This window comes from Vulpes vulpes, unplaced genomic scaffold (genome assembly GCF_048418805.1).
Source record: "Vulpes vulpes isolate BD-2025 unplaced genomic scaffold, VulVul3 u000000703, whole genome shotgun sequence".
Lineage (NCBI taxonomy): Eukaryota > Metazoa > Chordata > Mammalia > Carnivora > Canidae > Vulpes > Vulpes vulpes.
In genome coordinates this window covers 1,285,389-1,313,204 of record NW_027325743.1, presented here as the reverse complement: position 1 = coordinate 1,313,204, position 27,816 = coordinate 1,285,389, and the positions used below count along the sequence as shown (strand labels likewise).

General features: G+C 67.9%; 1 protein-coding gene across 1 annotated transcript in view; it reads left to right on the top strand.

Annotated features, from left to right (window-relative positions):
• Window positions 1–451: 451 nt before the first annotated feature.
• LOC140596731 (uncharacterized) overlaps window positions 452–27,816 on the top strand; it is a gene marked incomplete at its 5' end in the record, with an annotated part of 32,822 nt that continues 5,457 nt past the window's right edge. The window contains 13 exons of the mRNA XM_072745222.1: window positions 452–572; window positions 1,241–1,335; window positions 1,559–1,624; window positions 2,185–2,284; window positions 2,556–2,708; window positions 3,005–3,127; window positions 16,437–16,456; window positions 17,230–17,350; window positions 18,018–18,112; window positions 18,333–18,398; window positions 18,939–19,038; window positions 19,309–19,461; window positions 19,759–20,162. Coding sequence (XP_072601323.1) covers window positions 452–572; window positions 1,241–1,335; window positions 1,559–1,624; window positions 2,185–2,284; window positions 2,556–2,708; window positions 3,005–3,127; window positions 16,437–16,456; window positions 17,230–17,350; window positions 18,018–18,112; window positions 18,333–18,398; window positions 18,939–19,038; window positions 19,309–19,461; window positions 19,759–20,162 — 1,617 coding nt within the window. The remainder of the gene's footprint in view (window positions 573–1,240; window positions 1,336–1,558; window positions 1,625–2,184; window positions 2,285–2,555; window positions 2,709–3,004; window positions 3,128–16,436; window positions 16,457–17,229; window positions 17,351–18,017; window positions 18,113–18,332; window positions 18,399–18,938; window positions 19,039–19,308; window positions 19,462–19,758; window positions 20,163–27,816) is intronic.

Sequence of the window (27,816 nt, the reverse complement as noted above, 5' to 3'; positions counted from 1 at the left end):
GCCCAGGAGGCCGCCCCCTTCCACGGCGCATTCCAGAAGGGTCCCCGAGGACCCCAGCTCACACGCTCCCCGGCCCCGCGGGGTGTCCTGGCCCAGCTCCCCTCGTGGGACCTGCCAGGGGCCACAGTCAGGCCCCCCCACCCCCCCGCCGACCTGCCCTCGGGGGGGTCTCCAGACCTGGCGGGTCCCCTACAGCCTGGCACAGCTCACGGAGGCCCCTCCTGCTGGCCTGAGGACGGGGGTCCTGGCACGGCGGCCGCAGGGCTCGGTAGCGGGGCCCGGGGTGCTCGCGCCCCAGCTGGTCCGGGTGGCCCTCACCTGCTCCCCCGCCCTCTGGGAGCCCCCTCCGGGAGCCCGGGCTGGGAGGGAGCCGGGGGAGCCTGACGCCCGCGGGGAGGGCTCAGAGGGGGCCTCGGGGCGCACGCCCTCCGTGGGGCTCTGGCTCTTGCAGGAGGTGGGCTACTGCCAGGGCATGAGCGAGATCGCGGCCGTCCTCCTCATGTTCCTGCCCGAGGAGGACGCCTTCTGGGCGCTGGCCCAGCTGATGGTGGGCGACCGGCACTCCATGCACGGTAGGGGCCCGCCGGGGAGCTCAGGAGGGCCTCCCCGCAGGCTGCTGCACCGGGGGGCAGGCGGGGACCCCCCAGCTCGCCCCCCCACGGGCAAGGGCCCCGCCTCCCCGGTGGCCTCGGGGTCCCGGAGCCACGGCCACCCGCCCCACCGTCTGCAGGCCAGGCACGCACTCCCGTTGCTCCCCCAGCCTCCCGCCGGGCTGCCGGCTTGACCCCCAGGCCCCCCTGCCAGCCCACGGCCACACGGGGCCCAGGGGGCAGCGTCTCCCCCTCCCGGGGGCCCCCAGCCTCACTCCCAAGCCCCACAGCAGAGGGCCGTGCACGCCCATCACCCTCCCCGTGGCCTGCACCCGCTGCCCCTCGGGGCTGGGGACCCGCCTGTCCCCGCGGCGGCCCCCGCAGGAGAGAGGGTGCTGGGTCAGCCGGGCCCGGTCCTCAGCCCCCAGCCCACGCCCCGCGGGGTCTCTGTGAGGACGAGGGTCCCCGGGCCCCGCGCCCCCGGCCTGGGAGGCAGGCCCTGCCCTCTGGGAAGAGCGGATCCAGCCCGGGCTCCGAGGGCGGTGGGCACACGGGGGTCAGGGCGTGGCGGGGAGGCCCCTGCCCCGACACCCCCCACCCCGCCTGGTGCAGGAGGAGGCCCTGACCGTGGGGGCCTGGGGCCTTCTCAGGCTTCTTCGTCCCGGGCTTCCCGAAGCTCCTCAGGTTCCAGAGACATCACGAGCGGGTCCTCCAAAGAGCTCTCCCGGACCTGAGGAAGCACATGGCGAGTGGGGGCGAGTGGGAGCTCCTGAGGCTCCGTCCCCGGAGCCCGGGGCAGGGGGTGGGGGGCATGGCCCTCCCTCCGAGCTGCCCAGAGTTGGGGTCACGTTCCTCCCCCTGGGGCCCGGGGGCGCCCTCGGGGCTGGGCTGGGCCGTGGGGGGGAGCGCGTCCACCCGGCTCCAGGGGCCGCGGCGTGGGGCCTGAGCACCCCCTGCCCTCCCGCCAGGACGAGGAGCAGATGTCCACCGGCATCTACAGCCCCAAATGGTTTCTCCAGTGCTTCCTCGGCCGGGTGAGGCCCCCCCCCCCCCGGGACCCCCGCTCCCGGACCTGCCCCCTGCCCCCGGGGAGGGCCCAGCTCAGCCCCACCCTCCAGACGAGCCAGGCCCGACCCCGGGGTCCTGAGGCTGAGGCTGAGGCTCGCAGCCCAGCCCGTCCTGGAGAAGCCCAGAGGGTCCCTGGACGAGGTCCCGGGGGGCGGCCCGTCTCTGCCTCAGCTCCCCCGGGGGAGGCCGGGTCAGCCCGGGGTGTGGACGGGCCCTCGGCCCATCGGGCGGCCAGCCTGGGGTCCTCTCGAGGCGTGGTGTCGTCAAGTGCGGGCAGAGTCTGTGCCCCCAGGGGTGCGGGAGGTGCTGGCCGGGGTCGGAACCCGGAGCGGCCGGGAGTCCCTGATCTCCCTGGGAGGAGGGCACGCACGGGGAGGCGGGGGGCGGGGGGCGGGGGGCGGGGGGGTGGGCGCTGCGGGGCCTCGTCGCAGGCAGCCGGGGGCCAGATGGCAGGCCTAGCCTAGCCCCAGCCGAGCCCCCCAGGGGCCCTGCTCAGGCCGCTCCTCCCACCCCGCCGTCCCCCTAGACCCCCTTCTCGCTCACCCTGAAGCTGTGGGATGCCTACGTGTTGGATGGGGAGAGGGTGCTCACGGCCATGGCCTATACCATCCTCAAGGTGCACAGGAGTAAGTGAGCCCCCGGGAGCCCAGGTGTGCCGGGGGCGGGGGGGCAGGGGCGGTGACCCTGGGCTCTGAGCAGCACCCAGACCTGGGGCGGGGGGACGGCGGGGCAGGCGGGTGCAGCGGGGCTCCCCGAGTGGAGCAGCGGGCAGGGGCCACCCCGGCCAGCGCACTGCCCGCGGCGCTCCTGGGCACAGCGGGACCCCAGCCGCTGGCCTGGGGGCCCCGGGGGCCCCAGGGCGGGGCCCTCTGGGTCTGACTCTCGCCCACCGCCCAGAGCGCCTCCTGAAGCTGCCCCTGGAAGGGCTCCGGGAGTTCCTCCAGGACTCTCTGGCCCAGCCCTGGGCCCTGGAGGACGAGGCCGTGCTGAGACACCTTCGGGCCTCCATGACCCAGCTCCGCAGGATGCGGTGCGACCTGCCCCCGCCAGGTGGGCTCAGGGCCCCGGCCCCTCCCGACTCGGCCTGCTGGGGCCGCCCACAGGGGACAGAGCCCCCGGGGCCCCCGTCCTCATCTCTGGGGCTCTCCTCTTCTGCTCCAGCCTCGGGGACCCCAGGCCAGGGCTGGGCGGGCGGGTACCCACTGCAGGGCCCGGGCAGCAGTGTGGGGGGCTGAGCACAGGGTCAGGCCGGGGGGGGGTCACGCGGGAGCCGTGAGGACCCCCGGGGCCCCCAGCGGGGGACACACAGCCTGCTGGAGACGCTGACCCCGTCGGCCTCTTTCCAGCGGGACCTGAGGAGTTCCCCACGAGGCCCCTGGGCCTGGAGCCAGTGTCCCCGGCGCCCGGGCCTCTCCTCCCTTCTCCGGCCTCTGAGCCACCGCCCAGGCTGGAGGAGCCGGCCTCCCCGGGCCCAGCCGCCCGGCCTGAGCCGCCCGGACCCCCTCCCGGCCAGGCCATCGTCCAACTTGCCCCCCAGCCCCGGCGGTGGAACTCCCTCCCCACCCTCCCGGGGCAACAAGGCGGTGCAGGCAGGCGGCCCCGGGACACGGCGGGCTTCAAGACAGAAAACGGGGTCTCCTTCCATTTGGCACCTGCCTGGGCCACCCCAGAGGCCCCGCGACGGACCGGGCCCTGGAGCACCCCCGGGACTCCCATCACGCGGTCCCCCCAGCCCCCTAGGGATGACGCTGTCGGGCCCAGGACACCCTTCCTGCCCCGCGGCCACTGCAGCTCGTGCCCCTCGCTGGGCAGTGACGGGCACAGCCAGGGCAGAGCCAGGGCGGCGCTGAGCCCGCTGCCCCGAGGCCCCGCACAGGCCCGGGACCCTCTGCCCCCCGCGTCCACGGGGCAGCTCGATGCTCGCGGGCCTCGGGGGCAGAGCGTGGCGGTGAGGGCGGGGGCCCGGAGGCTCCGGCCCGCCGTCACCGTGCCCTGCCTCGTCTCGCTGTGCCTCCCGGAGGGCGGCACCGCCCGCACGGGACACCAGCCCCTGACCCAGAGGGACCTGGGCTGGCCTGGCCCCGGGCTCTGTGGGGGCAGGGGCGACTCGAGCGCCTGCCCCAGGCCCAGCGCTAATGGGATCCAGCGCCCCGGGGCCCTGGCCAGGCCTGCGTTCTGGCCCCGGGCCGAGCGAGCCCTCTCACAGCAGGATGTGGCCTCCTGGGCCCTGGGCGTGCCCCACAGACCCAGGTCGCTGACCTAGGGCAGCCCTGGGGATCCCGGGACACCCCAGGGCAGGGCAGCGGGGGCAGGCCCGTGGGCCCCACCCACACCCACACCCCCACCCCCACCCCCACCCACACCCACACCCACACCAGGAGGCAGGCTCCTCCACGCGCTGGGGCTCCAGCAGTCAGTCACCCGGTCCCAGGGGGCCCGAGGCCGGGGTCCAGCTGCCCTGCGGGGACCCAGCGCAGGAGCCCATGGGCCGCAGGTCCACGTCAGCCCTGCCGCCCCCAGAACCGCCTCTCACCGCCCCGACCTCAGGACACGCGCCCCCACCCGGAGTCGAGTCCGCACAGGCTCCCAGGCGGGGGACGACTCCAGCACCCGCACCCCTGTGGGATTCCCGCTTTCCTCTAAGGACAGGAAGGTCTCCCAGGGGAAGGCGCGCACCCTCGGCTCTGAGCCCCTGTTTGCTGTTGCCAAGTTCAATAAAGTCTTGTTGTGTGAGAGGGCACGGCCGGCTCGTTTCTGCGTCTCCAGGAGCTCTGTGCACGGGGTGCGGAGACACCCCCAGAGAGGAGGAGGGGGCGCCGCCCAGGCCCCGACCAGCCCCTGCGGGGGCGCCGCCAGGCACACACGGCTGACGTCCCCACGTGCCTTCCCGGGGCGGCCAGACGCCAGGGTCAGGACCCCGCAGACTCTACTGCGACTCAGCCTGCGCCCGCGGCCAGGACGGGCCTGGGACAGAGTGACAGCCGGGGAGCCTCAGGTCACCAGGGTCTGTGCTAAGCGCCCTGGGAGGTCTGTGCCCCCTCTGTCCAGGGGGCCTGGGCTGCCCGGGCTCCGGGGCGCTTCCTCCCCTCCCCGCCCCGGGCCTGTGCGCCTGGGGCACAGAGGGCCCGCGGGGCGGTCAGCGTGGCCCCGGAGCGGACGTCAGGACAACAGGCCCTTGCAGCTCTCACACCTGGGCCACCCTCACCGGGCGGGCTCAGCGTGCACACCCGGTGCTGCTGGATCCCTCGCACCAGAGTGTGGAGGGCACCCTGCACGCCCTGGAGAGTAGGGGCTGGGTGAGCGCGGGGCTCGGCCTGGGGGCAGGCAGCGCAGGGGACCGAGGGACCCCGGCCCCGTCCCCACCCCGACTCCCACACACACACACACACACAGGCAGCCCCAGGGCTCCCCCCACGGGCAGCCGGCCCCTCAGGAGCTCCCCCCAGGGCGGCCCCGAGGTCTGGCTCCCCGCTGGAGAGGCATCGGGGAGAAGAGAAGCGGCCGGCGCTCGGCGGGGACCCGCTGCCACCCACGGGAATGTGGCCGAGCCGGACCTTCCAGCTCAGCTGACCCCCCGGCGGGACGGGACGGCACGGCACGGGACGGCACGGGACGGCACGAGGGGGCCCGGGTCGGCCGGGAGAACCCAGCTAGCCGCCCAGCGCCAGCACCGGAAATGATGGTGCTTCTTCAACCGTTTCGGCGTCAGGACGACGCGGCCCGAGGATCAGATCGCGGCACGGCGACAGACAGGCACACACCCCAAACCCAACAAACGTCGGAATCCCCCGACTGTTGTCAGACAGCAGCCGGACGGTTACAGACGGGACGCTGGGGTCCCCGGTAGGACACACGGAGGACGCTCCAGACCACGGCTGCAGAGGCGCTGGAGGCCCGGGGATGCGCCTGCGGGTGCCCACGGGGAGCGCGGGGCGGCGGGAAGCACCCTACAGAGGGGGGCCCCTCCTGGGAAAGGACGCCGGGTCCCCGCGAAGGCTCCCGATGCTGACAGCTGTCCCCCTCTCCTTCAGCTTCTGGTTCCCCCCCCGCCCCATTTTGCTCTTCCTGATTCTCCGTCGGCCTCCGCCCTGCATCCGAGCCACTGACCACACGGGCTTCTTTAGGACGTCGGGTCCCAAAAGGAGGCCGAGCTCTGGCTCCCGGGATCGGGAAGGACCATCGCCGAGGTTTATGCTGATCCCCCCGAGCTCGTGCCTTCCCGGCTCTTCTGTCCTGCAGAACGAGGGGAGGCACGGGCCTTACGGGGAAGGAGGCCCACTCCCACTCGGGCGGGACCGTCCCTCGTGGGGGACCCCGTCATCTGGGCCCGGGAGAGCGAGCGGGGCCATCAAGAACAGGTCGCAGGCTAGACATGGTCCGCTCTGAGGTTTGTCCTGAAGCGAGCACTCCCCTTCCACGTCACGCTGTCTTAGTTCATCCATTTATTATTTGTTAAAGGTTTTACGTTTATGTCCTCTCTACACCCAACACGGAGTTCCAGCTCACAGTCCTGACATCAAGGTCCCCCGACCAGGCCGGCCAGGCACCCCAGGGCCATGTTTCTCATCTCTTTGCTGGCTCGCCTATCTCTGCACCCAGCTGGGACATCGAGTCCACGACGGGGGAGCTTTAGCTACCTCCGAACCCGCAAGAACCCGGAACGTTCTCGCTGTGTCCCCATCCTAGAACGACCTTCGCCGTCGAACAGCAACTCAAATAAATCGGCAGCCAGCCCAATGACTCCTGGTCAAGGAAACGGCCAACTTGTCACGTGTGTGGGCCCCGCTCCCTGGGCTCCCGGGGCTCCCGGGGAGGCTCCGCTTTCTTTAACATCGACCAAGGTCCCAATGACTCCACCGCACCTCGACGCCGGGGCTCAGTTTCTGCCCTGACACGACACAGGCAGCACGTCGGCTTCAGTTACTCCCTGTCAATCAATCAAAGGGAGCCTGGCCGCTCTCGGGGTGGTTGGGGTGGTTGGTAAGAACACGCGACTCTTGTTCTTGGGGCGGAGAGTTCAAGCCCCATGTGGGTGTAGAGATGACAGAAAAATAAAATCTTAAAAAGAAAATCAGTCAGTCGGTCTGGGGGAGACACAGCCCCGGATCCCACAGGGGCAGGGAGCCAGCTGACGGGTCTACGCACACTATTAGAAGCAGCAGAGCACAAAGTCAGAACTTCCAGAAGTCTGCTAGAGGGGGGGACACGCCGGCCTCGACGGTGCTCGGGAGGCGAAGTGGGGGGCGGCCCCTGGAGCGACAGGGTGGGCTCAGGGTCCCCGGGGTCCCAAGGACGGTGGCGCCAACGGTTCCCAGGCCCAGGAGCGGGGACCCCGGCCGAGGGCCGCGGGACTAGGGCCAGCTGTCTGCCCTGTGTGGCCACAAACTGCAAACCCCTGTGCGGTCACGGGGCCGCGTCCCTGGGCCGGGCCAGCAAAGGCCAGAAGTGGGAGGAGACCCTCCCGGGCGGGAGGAGCACGGGTCTCTCCCAGGGCAGCCCCTAAAACTTGGAGGTTTGAAACTCAGTCACTTGTCCGAGATAAAAAGAAAAAAAACAAAACAAAACAAAACTCGGACACAGGCAGGGTGAACGCAGGGTTCTGACAGACAGAAACGGTGGAGACAAGAGGGCTTGATGGCACATCAGAAACTATATGCCAATAGGACAACCTACAAGAAATGGACACCATGACACTATATATAGAAAACTACAAAAATGAACAAACAAAAAAATGTTAGAACCGGTAAATGAATTCAGTAAAGTCACAGGATACATAATTAATGCACAGAATTCTGTTGCATTCCTATACCTCAGTAAGAAGGTAAGAAAAAGAGAAACTAAGACATTAATAAAAATAAATTTAAAATGAAACAAAAAATAATATTATACTTAAGAAAAAACCTAAGGAAACAGCTATAAAAACTTACTCTGAAGACGATGATGGAAAGAAATCGATGACACAAAGAAACGGGAAGAGACACTCCACACTCGTGGACTGAAAGGGTACGAAGTGTCTTCACAACCGAGAGCAGCCCAGACATTCCTATAAACCCTATCAAAATGCCCCCAGCATTTCTCACAGAGCTAAGATAAATGATCTTCAACTTTGCATGGAACCTCAAAAGACCCCAGACAGGCGAAGCAGCCTTGCAAAAGAAAAGCCAAGTAGGAAGCTTCACATCGCTAGATTTCCAGTTATGTCACAAAACTGTTGTGATGAAGACAGTACGGTCCTGGCACGACAACGGACACACAGACCAAGAGAACAGAGCAGACCTCCCAGAAATGAACCCACAACTATGTCGTCGTTTAATCCTTGATAAAGCTGGAAAGAATATCCAGTGGGGAAAAAAAATCTACAAATGGTGTTGGAAAAACTGGATAGACACAAGCCAAAGAATGAAATTTCTAGTTTTTGATTTTACTTTTGTGTGTGGCTAAATTCCTAGAAAATATATAACCTACCAAAACTGACACATAGAGAAATAGAAAATTTGAATAGACCAATTCTCAGCGAAGCTGTTGAGTAATAGAAAAAAAATTCCCAAAACGCAGAAGTCCACGACCAGATGGTTTCATGAGTGAATTCTATGAAACATTTAAAGAAGTATTAAAGCCTAGAAAGAGTATTATGCTAAGCACAATATGCCAACCCTAACCCTAACCCTAACCCTGACCCTGACCCTGACCCTAACCCTGACCCGGAAGCCTCCCCGCGGGTCCTGAGGAGGCCGGGCCCCTGTGGGCGTGGACGCGACCCCCACACGGCTGTTTCCCGTCTGTTGACTACGTGGGACTCCCAGCGCTGAGAGGGCACCTCCGTGGCTTGTTCCTGCTCTCGGGGGAGACGATTTCAGGTCGTCACCCTCGGGGATGACGTCAGCTGCGGGCCTTCCTACGCGGCCTCTCCTCTGTTGACAGACCTTTCCTAAAACCCCCTGTGCTTTTCATGCTTTGTTCTGTCAAATGCGTTTTCTGCGACTCTTGAGGGGATCGTCTCCTTCCTCTTTGTTTTTGTTGTTTTTTTAAAGATTTTATTTATATATCCTTGAGAGACACCGAGAGACGAGAGAGAGAGAGAGAGAGAGAGAGAGAGGCAGAGACACGGGCAGAGGGAGAAGAAGGCTCCGTGCAGGGAGCCCGATGTGGGACTCGATCCCGGGACTCCAGGATCACGCCCTGGGCCGAAGGGAAGGCAGGCGCTGAAGCGCTGAGCCCCGCCGCCCCCCTCCGCCCCGGGCCGCCCCATGTCCTTTCTCTGGTTAACGGGATGGATCGTGCTGAGTGATCAGAGGGGCCGCGGGGGGCAGGTGGGCAACGTGGATGAACAAATAGGGAAAGCTACAAGCGTGTGGTTCTAAATAAAGGAATCCCGGAAATTTAGAAAGTACGGCCTGGCAATAGAGTCAGGACCGTGGGGACAACTCGGTACGGGGACAGACGGTGACGCCGCTTCTCGCGGGGAGAGCTGAGCGAGGCACAGAATTGTCAAGTCGCCAGCTGTAGCCCTGAAACTACTGTCCCCTTGGGTGTCGACGGCACTTCAACAGATACCAAGGAAAAGGGGTTTCCGGTGGGAATCCCGGTGGGTCCGTGAAAGGCATTTACACGGTCGTGACGCACACGAAGGCGCCTCTGCAGAGGGGATCCAGATGCTCTCGTGTCTTCATGTTAATGTTTAGAAGATGTACTTGGGAGACGGTGCGGGGGGCAGGGGCGGAGGGACAGGGGGAACCTGGAGCGGACTCCTCACCCACCGGAGACCGAGCCCCACCCGAGGCTCCACACCACAACCTGGAGATCCTGGCTTGAGCCAAACTCAAGAGTCGACGTGGAACCGACGGACGGAACCACCCAGGAGCCCCTCAAATGCTCCTAACTGCAACCCCACGCTGTGAACCCTGGGGGGCGGGGGGGGGCATCTGTGACCCCCAGTCTGCCTTGAAGGGCGGGAGGCCTGCAGGGCCCGAGGATGGGAACTGAGGATGCGGGAGGCTGCCTGCATCGCCTTCCCGCCCGGCGTGGGGACAGGACCCTCCCCCGGGACCCTCGGCCACCAGGGTGAGGGCTGAGTGCTGATTGGACCCCGCCTGCCCACAGTGATGATGCGGGACCCCGCTCTGGGCGGAACTGTGGTGCCCCCGGGTTCCACCGCTGCCTGGTGCCCACTCTGCGTCCGCAGACCTTCGGAGGCACCGGTGCTCCGGATCTGGCTCGCAGCGACCCGACTCTCCTGCTCTCCCCAGTAGCCCAGGACTCGTCTCTCCTCAGTACCCCCACGCTCCCACTCTCCCCAGTACCCCGCTACTCCCACTCTCCCCAGTACCCCCACCCTCCCACTCTCCCCAGTACCCCCACCCTCCCACTCTCCCCAGTACCCCCACCCTCCCACTCTCCCCAGTACCCCCACCCTCCCACACTCCCCAGTACCCCAGTGCATAAAGAGGAGGCGCCCACACAGCGACAGGTCACAGGTGAGTGGCAGCTGATCCCTGATCCCCGCGGGCCACAGTGGGGCCTGTGGATCCGCGTGGGGGCACAGGCCTCCCGCGCTGGGGTCCACAACACCCCGACCCCCATGCGATGACCGTGAGCAGCTCCCACAGCCCTTCCACAGCCCCACGGGGTGAGAGCGGCCACCCTGCTGCCCCCGTCCAGGGAAGGAGGCTGCAGTCGGAACTCAGGCAGCTCCCCCGGGACCCCCGCTCCCCTGTAAGCCCTCTGCTGTGCAGGCAGCCAAGCCATGACCTTTCCAGCCTGTCCTAGACGCATGGACCCCGACAGGGGTGACTGTCACCCCCCCATCCCGCCCTGCGCCCGCTGGGTCCCCCTGGCCCGTGAGCAGGCTTGCTCTTCAGGCTCCAAAGAACGTGGAGTCCCTCGTGCTCCCCCAGGGCCCCCCTCAGGCTATTCACACATCGCTGCCCTCAGGGTGGGGAGTTCGGTCGCACTCTTGCTGGCATCAGGTTTTAATTTTGATGAAGTCCAGTCCGTCGCTTTCTCCCCTTGGTCGTGTGCTTGTGGAATCTCGGAGAAACCTTCCATTCCCGCCCCCCCCCCCCCAAGCCCGCAGGGACACTCGCTGGCCGGCCCACCCACCACCATCTCTGCGCCGGCCCCGGGCTGGGAGACGTCACCCCCGAGCATCAGGTGGGCAGTTCCCCGGAGCCCCTGGGTCCCCCGCCCGTGTGCTCCTGATACCGGGGTGGGAGCGCTCTGTGACCCCAGCGTGACGGCGTGCCCTGGGACAGTGGCTGGGAAGGTGGACTGTCGGTGGGCGACGGACAGACAGACAGGCAGCGAGGGCCCGTGTGTGATGCCTGTGCCCCTCGGGGCTACGGGGTTGTCTCCGGCTCCGGTCAGACAGAGGGGCGCCCGCCCACGGGGAGCACCCGGACGCATGTGTCCTCGGAAGGTTCTCACGCGCCGTCATCCTTGGATGTGTTTGGATTGCAGCACGATGCAGGAGGACCCGGAGACCCTGCTGGCCTTGCAAAGGGCCAATATCGTGGCCCAGTACCATCAGGTGAGGCCCAGAAGGGACCATAGACACTACACACCCACGACAGGGGGGACCGTACCTGCAAGAGCAGGTGAGGCTCAAGAGGGGATCAGAGCCAAGGATGAGCCAGGTCAGCCCAGGCAAGGACCACAGTCACCAGGAACAAGTGAGACCCTGGGGACGGTCCCGGTGTCAGTAGCAACTAAGGGTCCATCCTGGATCCTCGTCATTGGTAGCGGAGGAGCCCAGGCACCAGGTACAGGTGAGGCCCGGGTGGGGACCAGAGTCACCAGGTCCAGATGAAGACCACAGCTACCAGGTCCAGGTGAGCCCAGGTGGGGACCAGAGTCACCAGGTTCAGGTGAGGCCAAGGTGGGGACCACAGTCGCAGATCCACATGAGGCTCAGGTGGAGACCAGAGTCACCTGGGTGAAGCCCAGTTGGGGACTAGAGTCACCAGGCCTGGGTGAGGGCCAGGTAGGGATCAGAGTCACCAGGTCAAGTGAGGCCCAGGTGGGGACCACAGTCGCCGGGTCCGGGTGAGGCCCAGGGGGGGATCGTCACTGATAGACAGAAGCAGGTGAGGCTGCCAGGCTGCGCCCACTCTGGCGCCCGGCCAATCTCAGAGGGTCGGCGCTCCCTCAGGATCCAGGGGAGGGAGGAGCCCTTCTGCTCCCTCCTGTCTCTGTCCCCACTCCCCTGCTCTGATCGGTCCCCACCACGGAGCCCCCTCTGTTGCAGGCGCCCCAAGCAGGGTCTCCGCAGGACCTGTCACTGTGCAAGGTCGCCGACCACCAGGGCTTTCTGCAGTGAGTCCCCTGGACACCCCTCATCCATCCCAGGGCGGGTGGCCTTTGCAGGAACACCTCTCTGGAGGCTGACCCCCCCGCCCCCAGGTCGGGACCTGGTCCCCTGGAGCCCTCTGAGGGCCATGTCTGCGCTGGGTTGCAGCTGAGACACCCCGGAGGCCGACCCGGGACGTGGGCAGGAAGGGAGCTGGGCCCGGGGGAGGCCCCTGGACACTCAGAGGAGGGGCCCCCACGCCTGCTTTGGGCAGGCCCAGGTGTCAGCCTGCTGCATCCGGGGGTGGTGGTGGGGTGGGGTGTCCAGTCCCTTCAGCAGGGGATCCCGCCCGTGAGGGGCTCTGGGGCAGGGGCGTGCTCTCCGTAGGGGGACGGCCTGGTCTGGGCCGAGTCCGCAGGGGTGCTCTCGCCCACACCCGAAGGCTTTTGCGGGGCTGCAGGTGGATGCCGGGGACCAGGCCAGCGCAGGGAGGGGGGGGGGCCGCAGAGGGAGGCCCCGACCAGGCAGGAGGAGGCAAGAGGAGGAGGGGGCTGCCCTGGGCGGGAAGGAGGGAGGGGACAGCCCAGTGGCCTAGGTCGCAGGGGACGAGGCTGATGGGTCAACAGCCCCACGAGTACCTGACGGATGCTGGAGACCCCAGGTGGGGCCCCCTCGGCCCTGCTCACGGCCCAGTGTCTGCTGGGATGGCTCAGGGGTGGTCGTGCTCAGGGGCTCCGACAGGACGGGAGGTGAAATGGGCCAGGGTGGCAGAGGGGACAGCAGAGAGGGGAGCCCGGGGACAGCAGGGGGACGGCCAGGGGGCAGGGGGAGGCCGGCTGGACGCTGGGCAGTCAGGCCCTGGGGAGGCGGGGGGACCTCAGCGGGACGGTCACGGGGCACCCGGGCCACGCTGACAGCTCTCGGGCTGGTCCATCGAGGAGGGGGGCAGGTCACCCCCTGGGGGCGCCGAGGGGTCCCCGCCCAGCCCACCACCGGCAAACACCCTCCTCAGACCCCCCAGACGCCGCCCCCGCCCGCCCTCAGGCCGCTGGCAGCCCCTGCCCTCCCCGGGGGAGCCCTGCCCTCCCCAGGACGCTGGGTGCAGACGGGGTGTGTGTGTGTGTGTGTGGCTGTGGGGCCCGGGCCTCAGGGCTCTGCGTCTCCTGCCTTCCAGGGACAGGGAGCTGCCCGACCCCAGCCCCCGCGAGGCCAAGGTGAGAGCCCGTCCTGGGCCCCGGGCAGGACGTGGGGGGGAGCTGGGGCCAGCTGTCTGCACCGCGTCCCCCAGGACATCCCCGGGCGTCTCCCCAGTCCCCCGTCCCAGCGCTGCACGGGCCGCCGGGAACGCACCCGAGACCCGGAGCCGCGGTCCGCGGGGGGCCCTGTGCCTTCCTGGCTCCTCCGGGTCCCGCGGGGCACTGGACGCGGCCCGAGCGCCCACCTCCCGCGGCGGGAGCCTCACCTGCGGCCCCCGCCTGTCCTCTCCCAGAAACTCCGCCAGGAGACCCGGCGCGCGGACAAATGGATAAAAATGCTCAAGCGATGGGACCACTACCTCCCCAGCGAGAAGGTGGGGCGCTGGGTGCCCCCGAGGGCTCTCCGTCCTGACGGGGCTGGGGGGCCGCCCTCAGTGTCCTCCTGCCCCGTCCTCGGGGGAGCCCCCTGCCTGGGGAGAGTCTGCTGGGAGCCCGGGCCTCCCTCCCCAGGCCCCGGGACGGCGGTGGGGGAGCGTCAGGTCGGGGCCAGGGTCCCTGCTCCTCGCGGGGGACGGGGGTGGGGGGGGGCCCAGATCCAGGGAGACCCAGCCTCTCTGCAGACACCCTGGAGCCGACGCCGGAACCTTCTAGATGCCTCGTGTTCCCTGGGCTCCAAGGGGCCGCCCTGGGCCCCTCTCACCAGCACTGCCTTCCTCCCCGCAGCTGCGACGCCGGGTGTACAAGGGGGTCCCGCCCCAGGTGCGGGGACAGGTGTGGCTGCGATTGCTGAACGTCGACCAGGTTAAGGCCAGCAATGCCGGGAAATACCAGGTGGGACCCGACCCGTCTACTCCCCGTGGACCCTCGGTCCCCTCCCTGCCCAGGGCTGACCCTCCGTGACCCCTCCCCACCCGGGGCTGAACTCCCGTGTCCCCTCCCCACCCGGGCTGATCCTCCACGTCCCCTCCCTGTCCAGGGCTGACCCTCAGTCCCCTCCCCGCCCACGACAGCTGGGCACAGGCCCTCACGCAGGCCCCGCGGGCACGGTGGGCACTCCCGCCGTCCCCGGCCTCCCAGGGGAAGGGTGGAGGTTCCTGCAGGACACACTCCCGTGGTGGCCCCGGGGCTCCCTGCCCAGGACGGCAGCTGCTGACAGGTCGGGGTCTGTGTCCCTGACGCCGGCTCCTCCTCCCGGGGTCTCCCCGCAGGCAATGAAGGAGGCGGCCCTGGTCTCCTCCCGGGACATCGTGCAGATCGACCTGGACGTCAACCGCACGTTCCGCAGTCACACCATGTTCTGGGACCGCTACGGGGTCGGGTGAGGCTGCTGGGCCAGCGGGGTTCGGGGGTCGGGGGCCCGGCCTGGGAGAGGCCCGGGGGCTTCTGTGCTGGGGACACGGGGTCTCCGAGGCCGGGGGGAGCGACGGCAGCAAACAACACACTGCCACGTGGTAGGGTGCTGGGGATGACCCCCGTGCCCCCAACCCCAGGGTCTCGGGGATGGGGAGGCCGCAGGACGGGGCCTCCAGGGGTCACCGTCTGAGCTGAACCCCAAGGGGGTGAGGGGCGGCCCCGTGAAGAGCAGGGGGCCGGGGTGGGGGCGTGGGGGGCACGAAGGGGACCTGGGGCCAGGGTGCATGGCCGCGGCTGGACCGGGACACGTGGACCCGACGAGGGTCGGACAGGTCAGGGTGACACCCACCCTCCGGTGCTTTATGTACTTCTGAATTCTGGGCATTTTGTTTTAGACAATTTGCACTTGGTGAGCACACACGGCATGACGCCCCCCCCCCCCCCCCCCCCCCCGACGCCGCCCCGGTCCAGGCAGGCCCTGCGCGGAGCACACGGGGCCCCAGGGGCAGGGGCAGGGGTCACAGCAAACCCCAGACTGGGGTCGCCTTTATCTGTAGACGTCTCCGTGTGCACCTTAGAGAAGGGGGTGCCCTGTGTCCGCAGCCCCCCACGCCATCCCCCTGCATCACCCCCCACACCATCCCCCACAACCCCAGACCCCCACCCCTACACTATCGGTCCCGCCCCCACCGCCACCCCACCCCACCCCCACGAGGACGCGGTGCAGCTGCCCCCTGTGGGACATGCTCAGCCTCCCCGGCCACCTTGGGGTTCTCTGGACGGCCTGCTCCCGTCAGAAGCCCGGGTGTCCCGCAGAGTCCCCAGGGGCCGCGGGGAGGTGGGGAAGGCAGGGAGCCCCCCGACAGGGGCTTGCAGGTGGGTGGAGCATAGGGTGCAGCTACCTGTGTGTGCAGCGGGCGGGGTGTGTGGGAGCCCGGGACCCCAGGGGTGACCTGCAGGGGCGCCAGGGGCGGGGCTGGGGAGACGCCAGGCATGGGTGGCTGGGCTTCCCGGGCGGGCCGCTCGGACCGTCTCCCCACGAGAACTCGGTGCTCCTCCCTGCAGGGAACCTGCTGCCCCCCGGGGCCCCCGCGGCCCTCAGAGCGCGGCCGGGTCAGGCTGACCTGTGACCCCCGGCCCGGGGGGAGCCGGCCTCCAGCAGCCCGGGCCCGGGGGCCGCGGAGCCGGGGTGCAGACTCAGGCCGCCGTGCGGGGGGCATCGGGCGGCTCCTGGCAGCGCTGAGGGGGCCGCACCCCGTACCCCCCCGTGCTCAGATAGTGACCCCAGGGGTTCGCAGCCTGTATCGGGGTCACACCTGCACGACGTTCCCTGCTCTCCTCACGGCGGCTCAGACCTGGAGCCCCGAGATGCTCTGGGATGGGCGGGCCCGGGGTGCCCCCCACAGAGTCCAGCCCAGGGACACCTGGGAAGACCTGGGGGTGCGCTCAGGGCCACGGATGCCCCGGCTGCGTGGGCTCGGGGCAGGGGTCACGTGGGGCTGGTGGTGTTCCCGGGACACGGGGCCGGGCCAGGCCAGGGCAGCGGAGGAGAGGCGTCAGGGGCTGCGGGGACCGGGGCAGGGGGAGCGCTGGCTCCCATGGGGGCGTGCGGGGGGGGGGGGGGCCGCTCCAGGGCTGGAGGCCCGGGGCGCTGGCGGCGCTGGGGGAGCCCGGAGCTGCACACCCCACGGCGGGAGCCGCTCGGAGGCGTCGGACACCCCAGGGTGCACTGAACCCCCGGCACGCTGCACGTGTGAGGTCGCCGCCTGTCCCCGTGCGCAGACCTGACCCCGGAGATCGGCCCCCGCGGAGGGGCCCTGCGGGCCGCGGGGCCTGCGGGGCCGGTGTCGGCACCTCGGCGGCCTCGCTGGGCGGGGGCTGACTGAGCAGAGCCCCCCGCTGTCCCCCCTCCTAGGCAGCGAGCCCTGTTCTGCGTACTGGCAGCGTACTCGGTGTACGACACGGTGAGTGTCCCTGCCCCCGCCTCCTGCCCCGCGGGCGGCCTTGTCCTGAGTGGTGGTGACCAGCGGGACTCACAGTTATGGCCCCGGCTCCACGGCCCCCGAGATGCCGGGGAGGGTCTCTCTCCTCCGGGACGGGCAGGGGGCGGGGTGCAGACCTCCCAGGGGAGGCAGGGCCTGCGTGCCCGAGGGCCGGGGCTGCCCGGGGCCCCCGCGTGCACCGCGGCCGTCCTAGAGCTCGGGTCTGGACCCTGACAGACGGCACTACCGACGAGAGCCCGGGCGGGGAAGGCTCCCACTCCCCCGAAGGGAACGAGGCCGAGGCGCCCAGGAGGCCGCCCCCTTCCACGGCGCATTCCAGAAGGGTCCCCGAGGACCCCAGCTCACACGCTCCCCGGCCCCGCGGGGTGTCCTGGCCCAGCTCCCCTCGTGGGACCTGCCAGGGGCCACAGTCAGGCCCCCCCACCCCCCCGCCGACCTGCCCTCTGGGGGGTCTCCAGACCTGGCGGGTCCCCTACAGCCTGGCACAGCTCACGGAGGCCCCTCCTGCTGGCCTGAGGACGGGGGTCCTGGCACGGCGGCCGCAGGGCTCGGTAGCGGGGCCCGGGGTGCTCGCGCCCCAGCTGGTCCGGGTGGCCCTCACCTGCTCCCCCGCCCTCTGGGAGCCCCCTCCGGGAGCCCGGGCTGGGAGGGAGCCGGGGGAGCCTGACGCCCGCGGGGAGGGCTCAGAGGGGGCCTCGGGGCGCACGCCCTCCGTGGGGCTCTGGCTCTTGCAGGAGGTGGGCTACTGCCAGGGCATGAGCGAGATCGCGGCCGTCCTCCTCATGTTCCTGCCCGAGGAGGACGCCTTCTGGGCGCTGGCCCAGCTGATGGTGGGCGACCGGCACTCCATGCACGGTAGGGGCCCGCCGGGGAGCTCAGGAGGGCCTCCCCGCAGGCTGCTGCACCGGGGGGCAGGCGGGGACCCCCCAGCTCGCCCCCCCACGGGCAAGGGCCCCGCCTCCCCGGTGGCCTCGGGGTCCCGGAGCCACGGCCACCCGCCCCACCGTCTGCAGGCCAGGCACGCACTCCCGTTGCTCCCCCAGCCTCCCGCCGGGCTGCCGGCTTGTCCCCCAGGCCCCCCTGCCAGCCCACGGCCACACGGGGCCCAGGGGGCAGCGTCTCCCCCTCCCGGGGGCCCCCAGCCTCACTCCCAAGCCCCACAGCAGAGGGCCGTGCACGCCCATCACCCTCCCCTTGGCCTGCACCCGCTGCCCCTCGGGGCTGGGGACCCGCCTGTCCCCGCGGCGGCCCCGCAGGAGAGAGGGTGCTGGGTCAGCCGGGCCCGGTCCTCAGCCCCCAGCCCACGCCCCGCGGGGTCTCTGTGAGGACGAGGGTCCCCGGGCCCCGCGCCCCCGGCCTGGGAGGCAGGCCCTGCCCTCTGGGAAGAGCGGATCCAGCCAGGGCTCCGAGGGCGGTGGGCACACGGGGGTCAGGGCGTGGCGGGGAGGCCCCTGCCCCGACACCCCCCACCCCGCCTGGTGCAGGAGGAGGCCCTGACCGTGGGGGCCTGGGGCCTTCTCAGGCTTCTTCGTCCCGGGCTTCCCGAAGCTCCTCAGGTTCCAGAGACATCACGAGCGGGTCCTCCAAAGAGCTCTCCCGGACCTGAGGAAGCACATGGCGAGTGGGGGCGAGTGGGAGCTCCTGAGGCTCCGTCCCCGGAGCCCGGGGCAGGGGGTGGGGGGCATGGCCCTCCCTCCGAGCTGCCCAGAGTTGGGGTCACGTTCCTCCCCCTGGGGCCCGGGGGCGCCCTCGGGGCTGGGCTGGGCCGTGGGGAGCGCGTCCACCCGGCTCCAGGGGCCGCGGCGTGGGGCCTGAGCACCCCCTGCCCTCCCGCCAGGACGAGGAGCAGATGTCCACCGGCATCTACAGCCCCAAATGGTTTCTCCAGTGCTTCCTCGGCCGGGTGAGGCCCCCCCCCGGGACCCCCGCTCCCGGACCTGCCCCCTGCCCCCAGGGAGGGCCCAGCTCAGCCCCACCCTCCAGACGAGCCAGGCCCGACCCCGGGGTCCTGAGGCTGAGGCTGAGGCTCGCAGCCCAGCCCGTCCTGGAGAAGCCCAGAGGGTCCCTGGACGAGGTCCCGGGGGGCGGCCCGTCTCTGCCTCAGCTCCCCCGGGGGAGGCCGGGTCAGCCCGGGGTGTGGACGGGCCCTCGGCCCATCGGGCGGCCAGCCTGGGGTCCTCTCGAGGCGTGGTGTCGTCAAGTGCGGGCAGAGTCTGTGCCCCCAGGGGTGCGGGAGGTGCTGGCCGGGGTCGGAACCCGGAGCGGCCGGGAGTCCCTGATCTCCCTGGGAGGAGGGCACGCACGGGGAGGCGGGGGGCCGGGGGGGGCGCTGCGGGGCCTCGTCGCAGGCAGCCGGGGGCCAGATGGCAGGCCTAGCCTAGCCCCAGCCGAGCCCCCCAGGGGCCCTGCTCAGGCCGCTCCTCCCACCCCGCCGTCCCCCTAGACCCCCTTCTCGCTCACCCTGAAGCTGTGGGATGCCTACGTGTTGGATGGGGAGAGGGTGCTCACGGCCATGGCCTATACCATCCTCAAGGTGCACAGGAGTAAGTGAGCCCCCGGGAGCCCAGGTGTGCCGGGGGCGGGGGGCAGGGGCGGTGACCCTGGGCTCTGAGCAGCACCCAGACCTGGGGCGGGGGGACGGCGGGGCAGGCGGGTGCAGCGGGGCTCCCCGAGTGGAGCAGCGGGCAGGGGCCACCCCGGCCAGCGCACTGCCCGCGGCGCTCCTGGGCACAGCGGGACCCCAGCCGCTGGCCTGGGGGCCCCGGGGGCCCCAGGGCGGGGCCCTCTGGGTCTGACTCTCGCCCACCGCCCAGAGCGCCTCCTGAAGCTGCCCCTGGAAGGGCTCCGGGAGTTCCTCCAGGACTCTCTGGCCCAGCCCTGGGCCCTGGAGGACGAGGCCGTGCTGAGACACCTTCGGGCCTCCATGACCCAGCTCCGCAGGATGCGGTGCGACCTGCCCCCGCCAGGTGGGCTCAGGGCCCCGGCCCCTCCCGACTCGGCCTGCTGGGGCCGCCCACAGGGGACAGAGCCCCCGGGGCCCCCGTCCTCATCTCTGGGGCTCTCCTCTTCTGCTCCAGCCTCGGGGACCCCAGGCCAGGGCTGGGCGGGCGGGTACCCACTGCAGGGCCCGGGCAGCAGTGTGGGAGGCTGAGCACAGGGTCAGGCCGGGGGGGGGGTCACGCGGGAGCCGTGAGGACCCCCGGGGCCCCCAGCGGGGGACACACAGCCTGCTGGAGACGCTGACCCCGTCGGCCTCTTTCCAGCGGGACCTGAGGAGTTCCCCACGAGGCCCCTGGGCCTGGAGCCAGTGTCCCCGGCGCCCGGGCCTCTCCTCCCTTCTCCGGCCTCTGAGCCACCGCCCAGGGTGGAGGAGCCGGCCTCCCCGGGCCCAGCCGCCCGGCCTGAGCCGCCCGGACCCCCTCCCGGCCAGGCCATCGTCCAACTTGCCCCCCAGCCCCGGCGGTGGAACTCCCTCCCCACCCTCCCGGGGCAACAAGGCGGTGCAGGCAGGCGGCCCCGGGACACGGCGGGCTTCAAGACAGAAAACGGGGTCTCCTTCCATTTGGCACCTGCCTGGGCCACCCCAGAGGCCCCGCGACGGACCGGGCCCTGGAGCACCCCCGGGACTCCCATCACGCGGTCCCCCCAGCCCCCTAGGGATGACGCTGTCGGGCCCAGGACACCCTTCCTGCCCCGCGGCCACTGCAGCTCGTGCCCCTCGCTGGGCAGTGACGGGCACAGCCAGGGCAGAGCCAGGGCGGCGCTGAGCCCGCTGCCCCGAGGCCCCGCACAGGCCCGGGACCCTCTGCCCCCCGCGTCCACGGGGCAGCTCGATGCTCGCGGGCCTCGGGGGCAGAGCGTGGCGGTGAGGGCGGGGGCCCGGAGGCTCCGGCCCGCCGTCACCGTGCCCTGCCTCGTCTCGCTGTGCCTCCCGGAGGGCGGCACCGCCCGCACGGGACACCAGCCCCTGACCCAGAGGGACCTGGGCTGGCCTGGCCCCGGGCTCTGTGGGGGCAGGGGCGACTCGAGCGCCTGCCCCAGGCCCAGCGCTAATGGGATCCAGCGCCCCGGGGCCCTGGCCAGGCCTGCGTTCTGGCCCCGGGCCGAGCGAGCCCTCTCACAGCAGGATGTGGCCTCCTGGGCCCTGGGCGTGCCCCACAGACCCAGGTCGCTGACCTAGGGCAGCCCTGGGGATCCCGGGACACCCCAGGGCAGGGCAGCGGGGGCAGGCCCGTGGGCCCCACCCACACCCACACCCCCACCCCCACCCCCACCCACACCCACACCCACACCAGGAGGCAGGCTCCTCCACGCGCTGGGGCTCCAGCAGTCAGTCACCCGGTCCCAGGGGGCCCGAGGCCGGGGTCCAGCTGCCCTGCGGGGACCCAGCGCAGGAGCCCATGGGCCGCAGGTCCACGTCAGCCCTGCCGCCCCCAGAACCGCCTCTCACCGCCCCGACCTCAGGACACGCGCCCCCACCCGGAGTCGAGTCCGCACAGGCTCCCAGGCGGGGGACGACTCCAGCACCCGCACCCCTGTGGGATTCCCGCTTTCCTCTAAGGACAGGAAGGTCTCCCAGGGGAAGGCGCGCACCCTCGGCTCTGAGCCCCTGTTTGCTGTTGCAAGTTCAATAAAGTGTTGTTGTGTGAGAGGGCACGGCCGGCTCGTTTCTGCGTCTCCCGGAGCTCTGTGCACGGGGTGCGGAGACACCCCCAGAGAGGAGGAGGGGGCGCCGCCCAGGCCCCGACCAGCCCCTGCGGGGGCGCCGCCAGGCACACACGGCTGACGTCCCCACGTGCCTTCCCGGGGCGGCCAGACGCCAGGGTCAGGACCCCGCAGACTCTACTGCGACTCAGCCTGCGCCCGCGGCCAGGACGGGCCTGGGACAGAGTGACAGCCGGGGAGCCTCAGGTCACCAGGGTCTGTGCTAAGCGCCCTGGGAGGTCTGTGCCCCCTCTGTCCAGGGGGCCTGGGCTGCCCGGGCTCCGGGGCGCTTCCTCCCCTCCCCGCCCCGGGCCTGTGCGCCTGGGGCACAGAGGGCCCGCGGGGCGGTCAGCGTGGCCCCGGAGCGGACGTCAGGACAGCAGGCCCTTGCAGCTCTCACACCTGGGCCACCCTCACCGGGCGGGCTCAGCGTGCACACCCGGTGCTGCTGGATCCCTCGCACCAGAGTGTGGAGGGCACCCTGCACGCCCTGGAGAGTAGGGGCTGGGTGAGCGCGGGGCTCGGCCTGGGGGCAGGCAGCGCAGGGGACCGAGGGACCCCGGCCCCGTCCCCACCCCGACTCCCACACCCACACACACACACAGGCAGCCCCAGGGCTCCCCCCACGGGCAGCCGGCCCCTCAGGAGCTCCCCCCAGGGCGGCCCCGAGGTCTGGCTCCCCGCTGGAGAGGCATCGGGGAGAAGAGAAGCGGCCGGCGCTCGGCGGGGACCCGCTGCCACCCACGGGAATGTGGCCGAGCCGGACCTTCCAGCTCAGCTGACCCCCCGGCGGGACGGGACGGCACGGGACGGCACGGGACGGCACGAGGGGGCCCGGGTCGGCCGGGAGAACCCAGCTAGCCGCCCAGCGCCAGCACCGGAAATGATGGTGCTTCTTCAACCGTTTCGGCGTCAGGACGACGCGGCCCGAGGATCAGATCGCGGCACGGCGACAGACAGGCACACACCCCAAACCCAACAAACGTCGGAATCCCCCGACTGTTGTCAGACAGCAGCCGGACGGTTACAGACGTGACGCTGGGGTCCCCGGTAGGACACACGGAGGACGCTCCAGACCACGGCTGCAGAGGCGCTGGAGGCCCGGGGATGCGCCTGCGGGTGCCCACGGGGAGCGCGGGGCGGCGGGAAGCACCCTACAGAGGGGGGCCCCTCCTGGGAAAGGACGCCGGGTCCCCGCGAAGGCTCCCGATGCTGACAGCTGTCCCCCTCTCCTTCAGCTTCTGGTTCCCCCCCGCCCCATTTTGCTCTTCCTGATTCTCCGTCGGCCTCCGCCCTGCATCCGAGCCACTGACCACACGGGCTTCTTTAGGACGTCGGGTCCCAAAAGGAGGCCGAGCTCTGGCTCCCGGGATCGGGAAGGACCATCGCCGAGGTTTATGCTGATCCCCCCGAGCTCGTGCCTTCCCGGCTCTTCTGTCCTGCAGAACGAGGGGAGGCACGGGCCTTACGGGGAAGGAGGCCCACTCCCACTCGGGCGGGACCGTCCCTCGTGGGGGACCCCGTCATCTGGGCCCGGGAGAGCGAGCGGGGCCATCAAGAACAGGTCGCAGGCTAGACATGGTCCGCTCTGAGGTTTGTCCTGAAGCGAGCACTCCCCTTCCACGTCACGCTGTCTTAGTTCATCCATTTATTATTTGTTAAAGGTTTTACGTTTATGTCCTCTCTACACCCAACACGGAGTTCCAGCTCACAGTCCTGACATCAAGGTCCCCCGACCAGGCCGGCCAGGCACCCCAGGGCCATGTTTCTCATCTCTTTGCTGGCTCGCCTATCTCTGCACCCAGCTGGGACATCGAGTCCACGACGGGGGAGCTTTAGCTACCTCCGAACCCGCAAGAACCCGGAACGTTCTCGCTGTGTCCCCATCCTAGAACGACCTTCGCCGTCGAACAGCAACTCAAATAAATCGGCAGCCAGCCCAATGACTCCTGGTCAAGGAAACGGCCAACTTGTCACGTGTGTGGGCCCCGCTCCCTGGGCTCCCGGGGCTCCCGGGGAGGCTCCGCTTTCTTTAACATCGACCAAGGTCCCAATGACTCCACCGCACCTCGACGCCGGGGCTCAGTTTCTGCCCTGACACGACACAGGCAGCACGTCGGCTTCAGTTACTCCCTGTCAATCAATCAAAGGGAGCCTGGCCGCTCTCGGGGTGGTTGGGGTGGTTGGTAAGAACACGCGACTCTTGTTCTTGGGGCGGAGAGTTCAAGCCCCATGTGGGTGTAGAGATGACAGAAAAATAAAATCTTAAAAAGAAAATCAGTCAGTCGGTCTGGGGGAGACACAGCCCCGGATCCCACAGGGGCAGGGAGCCAGCTGACGGGTCTACGCACACTATTAGAAGCAGCAGAGCACAAAGTCAGAACTTCCAGAAGTCTGCTAGAGGGGGGGACACGCCGGCCTCGACGGTGCTCGGGAGGCGAAGTGGGGGGCGGCCCCTGGAGCGACAGGGTGGGCTCAGGGTCCCCGGGGTCCCAAGGACGGTGGCGCCAACGGTTCCCAGGCCCAGGAGCGGGGACCCCGGCCGAGGGCCGCGGGACTAGGGCCAGCTGTCTGCCCTGTGTGGCCACAAACTGCAAACCCCTGTGCGGTCACGGGGCCGCGTCCCTGGGCCGGGCCAGCAAAGGCCAGAAGTGGGAGGAGACCCTCCCGGGCGGGAGGAGCACGGGTCTCTCCCAGGGCAGCCCCTAAAACTTGGAGGTTTGAAACTCAGTCACTTGTCCGAGATAAAAAGAAAAAAAACAAAACAAAACAAAACTCGGACACAGGCAGGGTGAACGCAGGGTTCTGACAGACAGAAACGGTGGAGACAAGAGGGCTTGATGGCACATCAGAAACTATATGCCAATAGGACAACCTACAAGAAATGGACACCATGACACTATATATAGAAAACTACAAAAATGAACAAACAAAAAAATGTTAGAACCGGTAAATGAATTCAGTAAAGTCACAGGATACATAATTAATGCACAGAATTCTGTTGCATGCCTATACCTCAGTAAGAAGGTAAGAAAAAGAGAAACTAAGACATTAATAAAAATAAATTTAAAATGAAACAAAAAATAATATTATACTTAAGAAAAAACCTAAGGAAACAGCTATAAAAACTTACTCTGAAGACGATGATGGAAAGAAATCGATGACACAAAGAAACGGGAAGAGACACTCCACACTCGTGGACTGAAAGGGTACGAAGTGTCTTCACAACCGAGAGCAGCCCAGACATTCCTATAAACCCTATCAAAATGCCCCCAGCATTTCTCACAGAGCTAAGATAAATGATCTTCAACTTTGCATGGAACCTCAAAAGACCCCAGACAGGCGAAGCAGCCTTGCAAAAGAAAAGCCAAGTAGGAAGCTTCACATCGCTAGATTTCCAGTTATGTCACAAAACTGTTGTGATGAAGACAGTACGGTCCTGGCACGACAACGGACACACAGACCAAGAGAACAGAGCAGACCTCCCAGAAATGAACCCACAACTATGTCGTCGTTTAATCCTTGATAAAGCTGGAAAGAATATCCAGTGGGGAAAAAAAATCTACAAATGGTGTTGGAAAAACTGGATAGACACAAGCCAAAGAATGAAATTTCTAGTTTTTGATTTTACTTTTGTGTGTGGCTAAATTCCTAGAAAATATATAACCTACCAAAACTGACACATAGAGAAATAGAAAATTTGAATAGACCAATTCTCAGCGAAGCTGTTGAGTAATAGAAAAAAAATTCCCAAAACGCAGAAGTCCACGACCAGATGGTTTCATGAGTGAATTCTATGAAACATTTAAAGAAGTATTAAAGCCTAGAAAGAGTATTATGCTAAGCACAATATGCCAACCCTAACCCTAACCCTAACCCTGACCCTGACCCTGACCCTAACCCTGACCCGGAAGCCTCCCCGCGGGTCCTGAGGAGGCCGGGCCCCTGTGGGCGTGGACGCGACCCCCACACGGCTGTTTCCCGTCTGTTGACTACGTGGGACTCCCAGCGCTGAGAGGGCACCTCCGTGGCTTGTTCCTGCTCTCGGGGGAGACGATTTCAGGTCGTCACCCTCGGGGATGACGTCAGCTGCGGGCCTTCCTACGCGGCCTCTCCTCTGTTGACAGACCTTTCCTAAAACCCCCTGTGCTTTTCATGCTTTGTTCTGTCAAATGCGTTTTCTGCGACTCTTGAGGGGATCGTCTCCTTCCTCTTTGTTTTTGTTGTTTTTTTAAAGATTTTATTTATATATCCTTGAGAGACACCGAGAGACGAGAGAGAGAGAGAGAGAGAGAGAGAGAGAGAGAGAGAGGCAGAGACACGGGCAGAGGGAGAAGAAGGCTCCGTGCAGGGAGCCCGATGTGGGACTCGATCCCGGGACTCCAGGATCACGCCCTGGGCCGAAGGGAAGGCAGGCGCTGAAGCGCTGAGCCCCGCCGCCCCCCTCCGCCCCGGGCCGCCCCATGTCCTTTCTCTGGTTAACGGGATGGATCGTGCTGAGTGATCAGAGGGGCCGCGGGGGGCAGGTGGGCAACGTGGATGAACAAATAGGGAAAGCTACAAGCGTGTGGTTCTAAATAAAGGAATCCCGGAAATTTAGAAAGTACGGCCTGGCAATAGAGTCAGGACCGTGGGGACAACTCGGTACGGGGACAGACGGTGACGCCGCTTCTCGCGGGGAGAGCTGAGCGAGGCACAGAATTGTCAAGTCGCCAGCTGTAGCCCTGAAACTACTGTCCCCTTGGGTGTCGACGGCACTTCAACAGATACCAAGGAAAAGGGGTTTCCGGTGGGAATCCCGGTGGGTCCGTGAAAGGCATTTACACGGTCGTGACGCACACGAAGGCGCCTCTGCAGAGGGGATCCAGATGCTCTCGTGTCTTCATGTTAATGTTTAGAAGATGTACTTGGGAGACGGTGCGGGGGGCAGGGGCGGAGGGACAGGGGGAACCTGGAGCGGACTCCTCACCCACCGGAGACCGAGCCCCACCCGAGGCTCCACACCACAACCTGGAGATCCTGGCTTGAGCCAAACTCAAGAGTCGACGTGGAACCGACGGACGGAACCACCCAGGAGCCCCTCAAATGCTCCTAACTGCAACCCCACGCTGTGAACCCTGGGGGGCGGGGGGGGGCATCTGTGACCCCCAGTCTGCCTTGAAGGGCGGGAGGCCTGCAGGGCCCGAGGATGGGAACTGAGGATGCGGGAGGCTGCCTGCATCGCCTTCCCGCCCGGCGTGGGGACAGGACCCTCCCCCGGGACCCTCGGCCACCAGGGTGAGGGCTGAGTGCTGATTGGACCCCGCCTGCCCACAGTGATGATGCGGGACCCCGCTCTGGGCGGAACTGTGGTGCCCCCGGGTTCCACCGCTGCCTGGTGCCCACTCTGCGTCCGCAGACCTTCGGAGGCACCGGTGCTCCGGATCTGGCTCGCAGCGACCCGACTCTCCTGCTCTCCCCAGTAGCCCAGGACTCGTCTCTCCTCAGTACCCCCACGCTCCCACTCTCCCCAGTACCCCGCTACTCCCACTCTCCCCGGTACCCCGCTACTCCCACTCTCCCCAGTACCCCCACCCTCCCACTCTCCCCAGTACCCCCACCCTCCCACTCTCCCCAGTACCCCCACCCTCCCACTCTCCCCAGTACCCCCACCCTCCCACTCTCCCCAGTACCCCCACCCTCCCACACTCCCCAGTACCCCAGTGCATAAAGAGGAGGCGCCCACACAGCGACAGGTCACAGGTGAGTGGCAGCTGATCCCTGATCCCCGCGGGCCACAGTGGGGCCTGTGGATCCGCGTGGGGGCACAGGCCTCCCGCGCTGGGGTCCACAACACCCCGACCCCCATGCGATGACCGTGAGCAGCTCCCACAGCCCTTCCACAGCCCCACGGGGTGAGAGCGGCCACCCTGCTGCCCCCGTCCAGGGAAGGAGGCTGCAGTCGGAACTCAGGCAGCTCCCCCGGGACCCCCGCTCCCCTGTAAGCCCTCTGCTGTGCAGGCAGCCAAGCCATGACCTTTCCAGCCTGTCCTAGACGCATGGACCCCGACAGGGGTGACTGTCACCCCCCCATCCCGCCCTGCGCCCGCTGGGTCCCCCTGGCCCGTGAGCAGGCTTGCTCTTCAGGCTCCAAAGAACGTGGAGTCCCTCGTGCTCCCCCAGGGCCCCCCTCAGGCTATTCACACATCGCTGCCCTCAGGGTGGGGAGTTCGGTCGCACTCTTGCTGGCATCAGGTTTTAATTTTGATGAAGTCCAGTCCGTCGCTTTCTCCCCTTGGTCGTGTGCTTGTGGAATCTCGGAGAAACCTTCCATTCCCGCCCCCCCCCCCCCCAAGCCCGCAGGGACACTCGCTGGCCGGCCCACCCACCACCATCTCTGCGCCGGCCCCGGGCTGGGAGACGTCACCCCCGAGCATCAGGTGGGCAGTTCCCCGGAGCCCCTGGGTCCCCCGCCCGTGTGCTCCTGATACCGGGGTGGGAGCGCTCTGTGACCCCAGCGTGACGGCGTGCCCTGGGACAGTGGCTGGGAAGGTGGACTGTCGGTGGGCGACGGACAGACAGACAGGCAGCGAGGGCCCGTGTGTGATGCCTGTGCCCCTCGGGGCTACGGGGTTGTC